Raw genomic sequence first — 16194 nt, forward strand, 5'->3', positions numbered from 1 at the left:
TGGGAATAGTTCATAATTGGTGAACAGCCAATTGATCTCACCCTGAATGGAGGAAAGAATGGAAAATCAAACAGAAATCAAAAGATATAAGAAAACAGTAGCCAACAGACAAGTAGATCTTACAATCATCAGCATCCAGGACCTTGAGACCAGAATACCTAGATGGTGCCTGTCTGCCACTACTAACTGCTTTGACAAGGAATCACTTTACAAGGACCTGGATAAGCTGGGGATGAATGTGGCTTAGGTCCCAAGATAATAAAACAAGACCAGGCTTACTGGTTGGTAGAGGATGACCAATCGTTCGGTCCTTTTTCTCCCTGAAGTTCTGAAACTGAATCCACTGTCATGTTAGTATAATCAACTATTTACCAAAGACAAAGTTCTGAGAGATAGAAAAGAAGAAAAATTAGAAGCATAAAACACAGGGAGGAAGTGGAATAAGTGATGGTACGGTGAGTGGATTGCAACCACTTTGATGAAATAAATGTGTATGAACAATGGGATGTAAAACTGGTCATCTCTTCTGTAAACCTTTGCCTAATTCATAAAATACTTTATAAATGAATAAATGCTTCTATTTATTTGGATTTGACAAATTGTCCTTCGAAGACATTTTTAAGGTGCCAAGTATTGTTAAAGATCAAGAGCCCTTTTAGAATCTAGGACAGTTCCTATGTAAATTTAAATTAGTGCAAGAACATTGGAAAACTTTACGACAATATTTCTTATTGCTGAGTATGTGCACACTCTCTGAGCATCAATTCCACATCAAAATACACACATGCACTCATAATCCCAAGTAACTAATAATCCTAAATGAATACTTATCCATCTACACATATAAGAATAATAAATGCAATATTCTTTGCAGTCATTTAAAATTTAGAAAAAAATATTAAGTGACCATTAACAGATTAAATCTTAATGTATCATTCTAAGTAAATACCTTAGTACCTTAAGCAAATCTCAGAAACATAACTAAGAGGAAATATTGTGGAAGCATAAATATATAAAATACCATTTATATAAAAAATGTGAAATAATAAGATATTACATCTAAGTAAATAGATATATATAATTGTAAGGAAAATATATAGAAATATATAGAAAACCACCTACTTTTGAGGGATAGTTAGCACGATTTAACTTTCCTGCCCCCTGTGGAATTGGGGCAGATATAAGGAAAGGCATGCAATTAAAGATCATGCATAGTTGTATTTATCATATTTTGTATTTTGTTTGGTGAAAGTCTGAGGAGCTTCAAAAAGTTATGGAAAAATTCCACTAACTTCTTATTTACTTTCTTCTATAACATTTTTGAAGTGTCTTGATACTTTCACCAGATGTTTACTATTAAAATATCATGTTTTTTATCTGAAAATACGTTTTCAAAAATAAAATTAAAATTTCAAAAATGATTAACAATTCTCCATATGCTGTAAGACATAATTTTGCCATGGTTTTCAAATAAGAAATATGTCCTTTAAGTAAATATCTAAATATTATGTCATGTATATATATATATGTGCCCACATATACATGCATATGGACAACACAATGAAACACTTCCCTTTCATGCACTATCCTCACAGTTGTAGTTCTGTTTGAGCCCGTTATTGCAGGCACTATGTCTATGTCTAAGCTTTATGTTTAACATTTCAGCTCTTTGACTTCATCATTTCTTCCATTTGTTTTAGTACTCGAAGATTAAGAGCAAGTTTTGCAGTCTTTTCTGACATTCACCTTGAGCTTTTCTCTCTGTCTTTTCTTTTTAATGACCTTTTGTTTCCTTCATGTATAATGTTCTTGATGTCATCCCACACCTCATCGAGCTACTGTCAATGTTCAGGACATCAAATCTCTTCTTAAGATGTTCTTGAAATGGAGATGGGATGCACTCCCTGCTATGTTTTGGCTTCTATGAGATTGTTTTAATTTTCTTCAGCTTCAAACTCACCTTATCATATGAGCAGTTGATGGGGTCTCCCACAGTCAGCCACTGGTCTCATTTAGGGGCTGATATTGAGCTTCTCCATTGTTTTATTTTCCCCACAGACGCAGTGAATTTAACTTCTGTGCATTCTATCTGGAAAGAAGTCCATGTGTATAGCCGTCAATTTATATGGTAGAAAAATGTATTTACCATGAAGAAGATGATCTTGAAACATCTCGTGTTATCTCTTGCTTCATTTCCATCACCAAGATCATGTTTTCCAACTACTCTGCCTTCCAAATGATTTTTAACTTTCACATTCCAATAGACAAAAACTATCAGTGCATCTTATTTGCATCTTTAATTAATTTGAGATTGAAGAAATTGGTAGAATTTTTAAAAAATTTTCATCACCGACTTTTGTGGTTGGTGTGTATGTTAGGATACTAGTTGCATTTGACATTTTTGTATGTGTGTAGGTAATGCTATCACAGACAGCATTGTACTTCAAGATAGATCTTGAAATGTCCTTTGTTGCTATGAACATAACACCATTGTTCTTGAATTCATCATTCTCGGCATAGTAAACTACTTGATTTTCTGATTCAAAATAGCCATACCAGTTGACCTCGGCTCACTAATGCCTAGTACATTGATCTTTATGTGATCCACTTAATTTTTGATGACTTTCATTGTTCCTAGATTCAGACTTTGACGTTGTAAGTCCTAATTGTTAGTAGATGTTTGCAGCCGCTGCTTCTGCTTTTGACTGTGTCCCGTCTGGTTTTAAGGTCCCACAGGCTTTCTCCCATCCACCTCATTAGGGCTGGCTTTCTCTTCAGAGGCAGCACTTCCTCGGTCAGGTTTTGAGTGTCTTAGGCCCACGTGGCTCATCTTTTGGCTCTGTGGTGGACACCGTTCTGCTGTTCCTCCTGAGAATTACACATCTCACACTGTTCTGTGGCTATCCATAAGGTTTTCAGGGGCTGATTCCTCAGAAGTGGACAGGCTATTCCTTTTTTAATATTCTGTTCTTGTCTGGAAGCTCTACTGGACACTGTTCACCTTGGGTGACCCTGCTACGATTTGAAAAAATAATGACATAGCCACTAGCATCAGAACAGCACCCAAACCCTCACAGTCAGACAAAGGGACAGATCAGTGGTGGAGATATGCGGTCCTGGTGCCTTTGGTGGGTCAGCAACTCAAGCGCACTAGTGGGCCTGAGGGTGGAAGATAAGGCTTTCCTGAGCCGTTAGAGCCTCAGAAATTCTACACAGGGCTACTATGAGATTAGACGCAAACCTTGGCAATGGGTTTGATTTACATATGTGAATATGTAGGAGCTTCAAAATAATTGTGGGAGAAATGATATTAAAAGATAATGGAACTTTCCCATAAACCTTTGGAAGCACCTTTATATAAAATTGTATGTTGTCTTATTGTTGAGAGTACACACAGCAGAGCACACCAGTTAGCCAGTAGTTTCTACACGTGGCACCTGGTGCCATGGATGCCACGGTTTCGGTGGCACAGCCAATCTCAGCCTCCTTTTCTAAGTTGCTGCTCTAAACATGGACTATTCCTGTTAGCATTAACCCAATGCCCCCTCGAGCTTTTATCTAAACGCTCATGTTTCTGCTGTTGATTTGATCCCATATAGACAGGTCTGAAAATAGTCTCATTTTCAAGGCATACATTTCTTACAAATTAAGGTAAACAGTTCTGGCTTTAGGGTATGTTTTGGGGTAAGATGTAAAGAGTATGTCTGACAGTACAGTCTTTCAGAATTTGAATTTCAGCTCTGCATCACCACCCACTCCCCTGCCCCTTCTGATCAGCATTCGTCTACAGCAGTGGTTCTCAACCTTCGTAAGGCAGCAAGCCTTTCATACAGTTCCTCATGTGTGGTGACCCTCCAACCATAAAATTGTTTTCGTTGCTACTTCATCACTGTAATTTTGTTACTGTTATGAATTGGGTGACCCCTGTGAAAGAGTCATTTTACCCCCAAAGGGGTCACAACCCACAGGTTGAGAACCGCTGGTCTATGGAATCTTTTATCAAAATATTCAGCAACAGTTGTCAGTCATCTCCTAGTTCTAGTCTTAGGACAAATGAGGCAGATTCAAGGAAATGATTAGCTGTGCATTATTTTCCATTTCTTCCTGACTTCTTAGAGAAATTTTAGTCTGGAACACACTTCTGTTTTGAATTAGTATTTTTTTAAATGAGTGTCATTAGTATTTTAAGTTTTCTTTTTTGCAACATTAAGTAATTCAAAGACAAAATTTATTTCCCTTATTCTTTTGGTGTTCCTCAGAGCATCTGGCAGCATGATGCACATGTAATAAGAAATCTAATTGTTTCTCAATGAATACAAGTACTTCTACTGAAATAAGGCTTTGTGCCAAAGATTTCAGCTCTCTATATTAAATATCCTTGTTCTATGTTCCTCCAGGGACTACGACTTATACAAGTGTAAGTAGATAAAGGGGTAATTGAAAAAAAAAGGGTGGGGGGGGGCTCTGGAGTCTAAATACCTAGGTTTAATCCTGTTATTTTGTGTAAGAAATTTAACCCCCCTGTAGGGACCATAGTAACTGCCTGAAATGTTTAGAATATTTCTGAAGATTAAATGAAAAAAAGTACAAGGGGACTTCAAAAAGTTCTTGGAAAAGTGGAATTATAATATAATAGAATGTTCCTACCACCTTTGTGGTACTCTCTTTATACATTAAAAGGGCCTGGGACAGTGCTTTGTCTATCATAAGTGCTGAATATGCTTTTCATATTAAATTGTGCCACTGATACTTTGCTTTTATTGTTTCCTTCTCATTATTTTTCCTTCTCACGCTCTCCCTCGGCAAGTTGATGGCAGCCACAAAGCACATTAATGCTGTTCAACTCACCCAATTTCTCTTGGTATTCACTGAATTGGCGCAGGCTAAGTGGATGTGTAATAGCGGTATAGTTTCTGATGCTTTAGTAATTCAAATAAAGAAAGCTTTTTTGAGGCAGTTGAGACCCTGGACCAATATTTATTATCACTTAGTCGTAATGGTTTGATTTTGTTGTTAGACACATCACCACCAGTGATGACCACGTGGCTCTTCAGGAGCATGGGTCACCTCTCACGGTTTCAGTCATGTTTTATGAAAAGCCTAAATATGAAAAAGGTATTTGGCGATTTAGCATTTGGTGTTCTAGGATTTTAAATATACACAAAGTATTTAAATGTTTCAAAAGTGTTGCTCAATTCTTTGGCTATGGCTGTTAAATACTTATAATTGATACTTCCCGTTTGACTTATAGTGACACTGACACTATAGAACAGAGTTGAATTGTCCTTTGGGGTTTCTGAGACATTTCCATTCATCACAGAAGCAGACAGCAGCCTTACCCTTCTCCTGAGAAGCAGCTGGTGGATTTAAACCGCTGACCTGGTAGTGAGTAGTAACTCAATGTGTATGTAGTCCACTCTGCCTGCCTCCAGAGGTCCTCAAGTGAGTAACTACTTGGGGTAAAGAATACATCTAGGTAAATAATCAAGGATTTCCCATCTTCTCTTTTTTCGACTCTAGTCTTCCAGGGCTCACAATAGACCTCAGGAATGTCTCTATCCTTCTTCAGCAACTGTTAGGAAATGAAGGACCTAGTTGTCGAATTAGATTTTCTAGAACAAGACAACGAACACCTGGGGAGTAAGAAATCTAAGGAATAGTAAGGGACCTCACCTGTCCCCACCCCCCCAACCCCAGTTGGCCAGTTGCTTCCATTTACATATAATTAGAAGAATGACTCTGTCTATGTTTTCCTGCTACAAAGTTTCCAGCAGAAAAATTAGTCATTTCTACTCTTCCACAATGAATATTTTTTCAATTTTCTTTCTCTTTCCTTTCCATTTCCCTGACTTCCTCTCTCTGTGCATGTGGGAAAGAGGACCATGAATTGCCATTGCTTTCTTGAAGACAGTGAAGAGACCCAGATTGGAACAGAGTGGGCAGGAAAAAAATGGTTTCCAGATTCAGGGCATTAAATAAGGAATCTGATATCAAGGTTTTAAGACTCAATTTGGCAATTTTCTCCCTTAGTCTTGGGTCTCTCTGAGTCTAAATTTTCACCAAGATGAAATGTACAATAATAAAATAAAATGAAAAATAACCCCTTTCCTATTTCCTTTGCAAATGGGCTGGTGCAAGTGAATGTGCTTTAACATTTCATGTGATCTTGTGAATTCTAGTGCTTCCACTATTACAATTTGTTTTGTTGATAATTTCTCTGGTTTCAGATAAGGAATATGAATGAAAAATGATACTTCATTGTGTTTTGACTGTTTGCCAGGTTCTGTCATTGTAGGATAAGCCGAAGCAGAGAAGCTGCTACAACTTGGCTCCTTGATTTCCCCTCTGGTTTTCCTCTTTCACTCTGTGCCAGAGCAAGCAGCTCTCTCATAAACCCTTGATAACAAACTGGAACAGATTCAGAAAAGATAGCTTTTTATTTATATTTACCTTTGGGTTAAAATCTTTTGACTAGAGAAAATAAGAAGTCGATCATTACAGAAGGAAGAGGTCTGAGGTTTCTTCATGAGAAATAAAATGAGATCTTGTGTAATTATTTCCTCCAAATAGTGGCTTTTGTAATGATTTAGGAGTTGGTATGCAACATGCTATTGTCAGACTTAGGAGATATGTGCAAAATATATCCTATCATGCAGGACTATGAAGACATAGATTACTCGAATGTGTATTTTTTTTAAAAGGCAAGAATTTAAAGGGATGTGTACATTTGTGTGCCTGTGCCTGTGTCTGTGTTGTGTCTGTGTACTTGACTACTTAGACCTGGAGTCAGAACCTGGGGTTCTTTCTTCTTATTCTAGTAAAGGTTTATGCCCCCTTGAAAGCGATACTGTTTATTTTCTTACCATACCTTTTGTGAAGTATTGAGACTCTTGCATGGTGCCCTGTCACTCACTGGGCTGAAGTACAAATGCTAATTTATCACCAGGCTGCTGCCTTGTGATTTGCATTCCAAATCAGACTGCTGATTCCTATTATAAATTGCTTATCCTGTAGTTCCTTATCTTGAATTTGTTCCTTCCTTTTACAACCCTATTCATTCCTCAGAAGTGACCCTTGGGGGGAAATGCTCTTTCAAGAGATTCTCATTTAAAAGCAGCAGTTCCAGTAGGCTAAAATCATAGCCATAAATTACAAAGACATCAATAGATTTGTTCCCTGTGCTTCTCCCCCTTTCATGCAAGAGTCCGCTGGCCCCAGAGCAACACAATGACTTAAAGCACACATCTTCGAGGCTTACAGGTTTATACACATGCCTGTGAAAATCGTACTTCCATTGCGTCCTAAAACCTGAAAGGTGTGAGCAGCCAAGCCCTCTGCAAATAATAACATTTTACAGATAAATCCCAAGATGGTATAATGGCATCCTTTTGTGACACTTTTAAAGAAAATTAACGAGATACTTCACGAAGAGAGAAAAGGGGCGGGGGGAGCATTTTTGCAACGTATCTGACTGGGTAAGAAGCAATTGCTGCAGCAGAAAGGACCGATGGGAATCTGGGCTTTCCGACTCTGGTAGCAAAGAGGGGGAATCATGGGTTGGTGGTGGGCTTCATGTTAGGAGGACACCCCTCCATCTGTTCACAGTGTAACCTGCTTCCAATTTAAAGCCCAGATTTCAATGCAAACCTCAATTCCTATTCCCCATTTTAAATGCAAAGCAAGGCTCCTGAATCACAGTGTCTCTGCCACTGGGATTCAGCCCAAATTTCCCCCCAAATTCTCAGGCCATTTGTTTGAATACCTGCTTACAGTGGTGCACAATGGGCAGCTTTGAGAAGAAAAATTGATAATCTTCACGGAAGAGTAATTTGAATGAAATTACACTTGACAGGCTGTCTCTAAGCAAACAAGAGAAGCAGGGAGCCTCAGCTAAGCTCTGAGGACTTGCCTGAGCCACTGCTGTGGGAGCTTCCCAGGGGGAAAAAAAAGACCAGTTTTTCCAACGTCTAATTGAGGCTTTTGATTAATTCCGTGTACCAGATTCTACTGAAGGAAGGTAGCCATGGAAGAGAATATGGAAGAGGGACAAACACAAAAAGGTACTGTGCTGAAAAGGGTTTATTTGTAACTGAGTCATTATTTTGCAGTTTCCTTGTTTGCTTTAGAGTCTAACCCTTGCCAGTAGGCTAATGAACGTTTCTCTCTTGGAAGGCATTTATTTATTTTCTTCCCCTCTTTCTTAGGCTTTTCCCTCACTTGTGGTAATGTCTTGCATGAATGTTGGTATTATGTGCAAATCTTTCAGATCTACGTGTCCAAATGGTAAAATCGAGTATTAGTGATTAGGGCATTGCGGTATTATATGCTGAGCCGTGTCTTTGTTAGCCTTCATTTATTTCATGTTTTCACGCTTGTCGACCTGGGTCAAGGGTTTCGTGGTGTTAAGAGAACACCACTAGCACACTATTTGGAGCTAGTTGTAGTGAAAATAGCTGATGATGTAACCATTATACCTTTGAATGGGCATCTGGTAGAACAAAGACCAAAAATATGTTTATTGTGTTTGGGTGGGTGAACCTTTAAAAGAGTCGTTCTTTGGGTAGCTACAAAGGTCTACATGTTGTCGGGGGCAGAGGAAAACACTGAGAGTTTTCTTTGTAGGTTTTTCATCATGTCAACCTCTGAATAATAAACGTCGAGGAAATTTTCTGATACGTTGTTACTTGATTTGCTTTTTACGTCTGTGCAGGTATAGTACGTATAGAAATGGCCACTTGTATTGCTCAGAAATGGGCAGATTTTGGTCATTTCGAGTGCTTCAGACAAGCATCTCTAGGATTTTCTATGTGTCGAGTGGAGATGTGGAAGGAACTGTGGCTTTCACCCTGATGTTGGCAGCGTTTTCTCTCCTGCCTGAGCTCAGGGTTATGTAATACTTTGGAAAAGACTCCTGTTTTCTTTGGCATGAAACAGTAATACAGGTAATATGACATACAGGTGGTGCTTTCAGACTAGTATTGAAAAAGATCAGCTCTTAAAGATGATTTAGGATGTATATAAATTAATTTTATACTCTGTGATAAAATAGGTAATTTGGAAAATTGCATTAATTTTTATTATTTTGATTCATTCAGCTTTCCGCATACTTTGAGATACATCAGATAGATGACAAATATTTTATAACCAATACAAAATACGATAAAGATAAGCCCCATGCAAATCTTAGTCATGTTTGCTGCTGAGTAGAGACATGATAAACTACAGATATACTACATTATATATTTGAATTCTTTAAAAAAGAAACAAACAAACCCTTATCACTTCCCTTATTATATGAACAATGAATCATGAATGTTACCAATGATTTAAGAGAGGAAAATTAAATGGTATTTTCCAACCTTATCAAGTAATTCAATGGGTTATTTTACTTTAGGCATGAACTATCTTATTTTAATGTCGTTCATAGCACATCTGAGCCTGGCTCTTGACCAGTCAACTTGCTTAGAGAAAGATAAACCAATCACTTTCAATACAATAGTGAAATGACACCATGGCACTACAAGTATTAAATCGTGGATTATGGTAACAGGCTGAGCCTGCACAAGCCTCGGTAGACAGCAAACCCCAAAATGCTGCGGTGGTTGTCGTGTGTTGTTTTTCCCCTCAGATAACATGGAAAAGCTTTCTTTCGTCCAGTCTGGCAGGTGGGAGGGTGGGGGAAGCCTGTGATAAGGAACATCTGCCACAGTGGGTTCTCTTTACCATTAAGATGTGCTGAGCTTAATCCAAAACAGTGTTGAAAATGATTCTAAATCAGAAAACTCATATAGTGCTCTGCAAATAAAAGCAGATCTATACATAAAACATCTAGTATGGAACGTTTAGAAATATCTTGAGAAAGACAGTATTTCATTTCCTTCACTTCTCATGTTCAGTTCTTCCCAATTCTGTGTACGTCATCTGTTCTATATGTTTATTGTTTGAAAGTTAGATTTGAATGTAAATGTTAAACAGTGGGAAATCTAATGAGATCTAAATTGCAGAAGGACCCTAGGCAGTACTTTGCATTATTTCATACCTTGTTTTTAAACTGTTGTTGCTCTGCTTTTGTTTATGTATTTATTATTTGGTTTCATAGAATTTTTCTTAAATGTTGTCTAGGTATCACAGGGTTAGCTTTCATATCAAAGGGTTATGCTAAAATATCCTGTAGGTTTGTGACTTTCTGTATTACAAATCAGAAGGATTAAAATGTGTGTCATGGTTCACCAACATTACATATTCAAATATAGAATTAAAGGTGGAAGTGTATGGCTTAATGAAAGATATTTGGTAGATACATATGCTTCATATAGGTATATAATATATACCTATATAAAGATATAGACACCTATAAATACAAATACATATTTGATCTGTATATGCGTCGTATATGTAAACATGTATGTGTATATATGTAAACACATACATGTAAACGTGATGTGCATACATACGTATACATACATGCATACACACACACATATATATGATGTTTGAGGACTTAAAAACTGATCTACTACAAGAAACATATTTTGCTACATAGTGAAATTCTCTGCTACTCTGTAAAAGACAACTGAGAACAGGTAAAACAGAACTACATTTAGCTTATCATAAAAAGTTAACTCTAAGTGCTCTGCCATCAGGAGATGATAATTGAAGAGTGTGGTTCACTTTGTAAGCCATTTCATTCCAAGTGGCTGTGCCTTGTCCATTCCAAATAGGAATGTGAGTCATTAACCTGTTGCTTCTTCTATCTCGACACCTACCCTACCTCCAAAGGTGAGTATCTCTTTGCATTGTGTGGAAACTCTGTTTTAAGAAATATGCATTTTCTGTAAAATATTTGAGTTTAAGATAACTATTTTACTCTTTCTTGTGTTACACCAAAACAACAATGCTCTTGTTACTGGAGTAACAGCAAACTTCTCAGCTTGACCTTGAAGTATGGCTATAACAAGTCCATAGTTAGCGTCATCAAAACTCAAGATAAAGGAATGCCAAACCAGGATGGTAATTTTCTCTACTAAAGCAGAATTATTAAAATGATTTTTATAATTTTTGATTTATAGACATGTAACTAACTCTGTGTGGAACCTGTAATCAACTTCCACTTCCACATTTTAGCCAGTGGAAACTTTATTGATATATTGTCCAATATAATGCTGGAAGACGAGGTTCCCAGGTTTCGGGGTACTGCACAACAGCTTCCACAATGCGTGCAAATGCATCAGTGATCATGAAGATGGTGCAAGGTTTGAAATGAACTCTATGGTAACTGCCAACAGTCATAAATGAATTCATAAATGCATGCCCAAAGGGGGCCAAAGAAGTGCACAGCCATTGCTTTCTAGGTAATCTCAATGGAAGGATTACTAAATTTAAAGTGGCACAGAGGAAGACTGATGAACTAATGATTAGAATAAGTGATAAAATGGCTTTCTGATGAAACAAAAACATTGCTCTCCACAAAAGGACAGCAATAAACCCGAAAAGCCATCCGCTTGGAATCGTCTTTAATTGGCTAACGTGTTTTAAACCACCAAGTACCTGATTTAATGCCTGAAAATGAACATATTAGGAAAAAAGTCATCTAAAAATTAAATTAAATTAAAAAGAGAAAATTTTTATCAGCTTGAAAGATAAAACTACAGTGTAACTCACCGTATTTTTCTAGTAAAATGGTCTATGCCATCATCTTCTCCACGGAACCAAAACCAGCTACAGATTTGTTCTCCATCACTGGAAGCTGGCCTGCCATCTCTTGAATGGGATCAGGACCCTGGCTGAGCCTCGTCGCTCACTACAAGTAGAAAATTAAAGTTGTTGTGAACACGGTCGGTCAAGTTTCATGATCTTAACACACTTACTATGAACACTTTATTTAATGGTCATCATTCTTTTTTTAAACATCACCATTAGTGAAACTACATCATATAGGGTAGCTATATGTTGAAATTGACTAGATGAGAGCGTGGCTGGCTTTGATTTGGGTTCTTATCATATTAAGACCAGCAAACCTATTTAGATGAAAGAACAGACTTACTATTTTCTCTCTTCCTCTGTCAATTATGTCTGTTTACCTGAGAAGTAACTACATTGTAAAATTATATTTGACATTTGTGCACCCAGTCATATACTTTACATTATGCATTAACATCTATATACACATATTACTATAAATGCATATTGTTGTTAGGGCCATCGAATTGTCACCAACTCATAGCAAACCCTATGTACTATGAAGGCATATATTCTCTTATTTACTGATTGACTACAAATCTTTTTTGTTTTTGGCTTTGGATTGTATTTGCTTTGAAAGATGACTTTAGCCCCTGATCTTCTACAGCAGCCACCATTCCTTAAGAAAAGATAACACTGTCATAAAGGAAAATAGAGACATCATTGACCTTATGATGTTAGATGGTAGTGTTGACCCTACATTGATCAATCATTTCATTACCACATGTTTTAAATATTTTACATACATTAACTTCATGAAAAACCTTTTTGTTGCTACATTCTAGTCAAGAAATATTCTATAGCGTTCTTCAAGGCTGAGACTTTTCTGATGCGATTGGCAGTTCTGAGGCAGCTCCGGGAGGCTGGCTTGAAGCACACAACTCTCAGTCGGTAGTCCAGTGCTTAACTATCCTTGCCACCAGGGACTTCTCCTATAACCTTTGTTGTTGACAGGTGATCTAGAGTAAATTTCCACTCATGGCTACCATAAGACATAGAATGTATCCCATAGGATTCACTAGATTGTAGTCTTTATGGAAGATGTTGACCAGTTATTGTTCCATGGAGCCATGGGTAAGCTAGCAATCAAGTGCTTATTGCCTGTACGACAAGGGCATAACCTCATTGATGTTAGGTGCCATTGAACTGGTTCAGATTCATAGGGACCCTGTGTACAACAAAAGAAAACAAGGACCAATCCTGCACCATTCTCACAACTGTTCTTGTTTTTTTGAACTCCTGTTGGCTCCACTGTGTCAATACACGAAGTGTTTTCCTTTTTTTTTGCTGACTCTTTAGAAAGTCAGATGCCCTTCTCCAGGGAGTAGTTTCCCTTGATATTTTAAAGTATGTAAGACAGTCTTTCCATCCTTGCTTTTAAGGAGCCTTCTGGCTGCACTTCTTCCGAGGCAGATCTGTTTCTCCTTTCGGCGTCCAGGTGGCCTTCCTTTTGCTTCACCAGAGTCACCATTCGAATGCGCCCATTCTCCTTTTCTCGCCCTTTTTCAGTGTCCAGCTTTCATGGGCATACGCGCTGATTGTAAACACCAGGGCCTGGATCAGGGGCACTTTAGTCCTCAAAGTAACATCCTTAATTTTCTAAACTTTGAGAGGTCTTGGGCAAGAGATTTACCCACTGTAATGCATCTCTCCATCTATGAGCATGGTTTTTAGATGCAAGCAAGATGAAATCTTTGGCAACTTCAACCTTTTCTCTGTTTATCACAATGTTATTTATCGGTTCAGTTGTGAGGATTTGGATTTCCTTTAAATTGAGTAAAGAATCCTTGATCTTCATAAGCAAGTACTTCAAGGCCTCTTCACTTTCAGTAAGCAAGGTTATGTAATGAATGTATTGCAGGTTGTTAAAAACTTTTCTCTAATCCTGATACCACATTCCACTTCATATAATCCCTCTTATCTGATAGGGTGAGAGGACACAACCCTGACACGCATTTTAAAAATGTTTAAACTATGAAATATTCCTTTGTTCTATTCTCACAACTTCCCTTGATCCATGTACAGGTTACCCATAAGCAAAATAAAGTGTTGTGGAATTCCTTTTCTTATCAATACTATCCATAGTTTATGATCACATAGTTGAATGTCTTTGCATAGTCAATAAAACACAAGTTAACATCTTTCTAATATTCTCTGCTTTCAGCCAAGATCCTTTTGACATTAGCAGTGATACACTTTGTTCTATGTCCTCTTCTGAATCTGGCCTGAACCTCTGGCAGTTCTCTGTCAATTTACTACTACAAACATTATTAAATAATCTTCAGAAAAATGTTACTTGCAATTGCAATGATAATAGCAGTTGCAATAGTAAAGATATAATGTAATATCAATGATATTGCACTCAATGACTGAGCATTCTGTTTTAACTCCTTTTGTTGGGTCTGGGGAAATATGTGGATCTCTTCACTACAGTCAGTTGGCTGAATGGCTGTTTTCCAAATTTCTTGTCATAGATAAGTAAGTGCTCCCAGGGCTTCACTAGCTTGTTGAAATATTTCAATTGGTATTCTATCAATTCTTGGAGCCTTGATTTTGGCTAGTTCCTTCAGTGCAGCTTGTACTTCTTTCTTCAGCACCATTGGGTTTTGATCATATGCTCCCTCTAAAATATTTGAATGCTGAGTTAATTCTTTTTGATGTTGTGACTATGTATTCTTCCCATCTTCTTTTGATGCTTCCTGCATCTTTCAATATTTCACACTTAGAGTCTTAGAGTATTCCAACACGAGACTTGAATTTTTCTTTTATTTTTTTCAGTTTAAGATATGCTGAGCATGTTTTTCCTTAGAGATTTTCTAAGTCTTGGCAAGTTTCATTATAATATTATCCTTTTTTTTTGAGTTGTCCTTTGAAATTTTCTGTTCATCTCTTTTACTTCATCATTTCTTCCATTACACTTAACTACTTTAAGCTGAAGAACAAGTTGCAGGGTTTCTCTTGCCGTGAACTTTGATCTTTTCCATCTCTCTCTCAATGACCTTTCTCTTTCTTCGTAGATGATGTCTTTGATCCCACCAACAGCTCATCAGATAGCCTGTCATAGTGTTGAACATGTCACATCACAATGTTTGAGATATTTTCAAAATTAAGATATACTCAAGGATGTATTTGAGCATTTTTGACTCATATTAATACTTTTCAGTTTCAAACTGAACTTCCGTATGCATAATTGATGAGTATCCTTAGATTCTATTAAGAACACAGAGAAAACACACACTTACACACAAAAACACAAACAAGCCAATATATATGTCACTTGACCAAAGTCACATCATAGTAAGTAGTACAGTCAAGATTCAATATTGTAATAGAGTAAGTAGGAAGAGTCAAGATTTAGGCCAAATTATTCAGTCTTTGCACGTTTAGCCATGCCCCAAATTACACAACCAAAAAAACAAATCCATTTCCATGGAGTCAAATCCAACACATAGTGAGACTGTACTCAAAAATCACCGCACTCACTTTCATTGAGATAATTCGACTCATAGGGATCCTACAGGACAGGGTAGAAGTCTCTGTGGGTTCACAAAGTGTAACTCTTTATGGAGTCTTGTCTTTCTCCCACAGAGATGCTGGTGGTTTTATACTTCCCCTGAATTTGTTAGCTTTATTCTGTAAATTGTGCCTTTATTCCTTACCCCATAAAGAGCCTTGTAAAAACAGTGGTTAAGCACTTGGTTGATAATCGAAAGCATGATTAAGATTCAAATCCATTAGCCACTTCATGAGAGAAAGATAAAAGATCTGCTTCTATAAAGATTCTCTGTCTCTCCCTCTCACCCTATAGGCCAGGGTAGAACTATCCTGTGAGCTTCTGAGACGATGACTGTAATAGTAGTAGACAGCTGCAGATTATTAAGAGTTCCAGCCAAAAGCTTGACCACTACATCACTAGGACTCCTCCATAATGTTTACAGCCTTGGCAAGCAGCTGGGGTAGTTCTTAGCTGTCTTATAGAGTCTCTATGAGAATTTACTTGGAAGCGATGGGTAGGCTTGATTTTTATTACCCCTGTTTGCTTATTTAGCCAGATGTGGACAGTTCTATGAGGGTACTTATCCTAAAGTATAACAGTCATCAATTATGAGATGGGTCAATGAGATTCTTCTCTCTAAAATGGGGAAAATGATATTTTGTGAAGGTCTCTTTATCTCTCCATTTACTGTTATAATAAATCAATTTTTATAATAATGCACACTTTCCAATTAATCTAAGTTCATCTCTTTCTTTGCAATTTTTCTAAATGAAAAAAGTGTCCAGATTCTTTTAGGACTACTGTGCAAAGAGACTTAATGCTAAATACATTTCCCCAAGTTGCACCTAGTGAATGACAGCTAAATGAACTGCTTCCATAATGTATCCATAAATCTCAACAGGACACTACATTTTAACATGCCCTAGATTTGGTATCCAGTGAAAACTAACCAGTAAAAT

General features: G+C 37.3%; 1 protein-coding gene across 1 annotated transcript in view; it reads left to right on the top strand.

The window, feature by feature from the left end:
- Positions 1 to 7543: 7543 nt before the first annotated feature.
- The window catches only part of GPM6A (glycoprotein M6A), a 135853-nt gene continuing 127202 nt past the window's right edge, over positions 7544 to 16194 (top strand). The window contains exon 1 of the mRNA XM_045286575.1: positions 7544 to 8060. Coding sequence (XP_045142510.1) covers positions 8024 to 8060 — 37 coding nt within the window. The 5' untranslated portion in view covers positions 7544 to 8023. The remainder of the gene's footprint in view (positions 8061 to 16194) is intronic.

Source organism: Echinops telfairi, unplaced genomic scaffold (assembly GCF_000313985.2).
Source record: "Echinops telfairi isolate 266 unplaced genomic scaffold, ASM31398v2 ScPeMD7_9;HRSCAF=40, whole genome shotgun sequence".
NCBI classification, from domain to species: domain Eukaryota; kingdom Metazoa; phylum Chordata; class Mammalia; order Afrosoricida; family Tenrecidae; genus Echinops; species Echinops telfairi.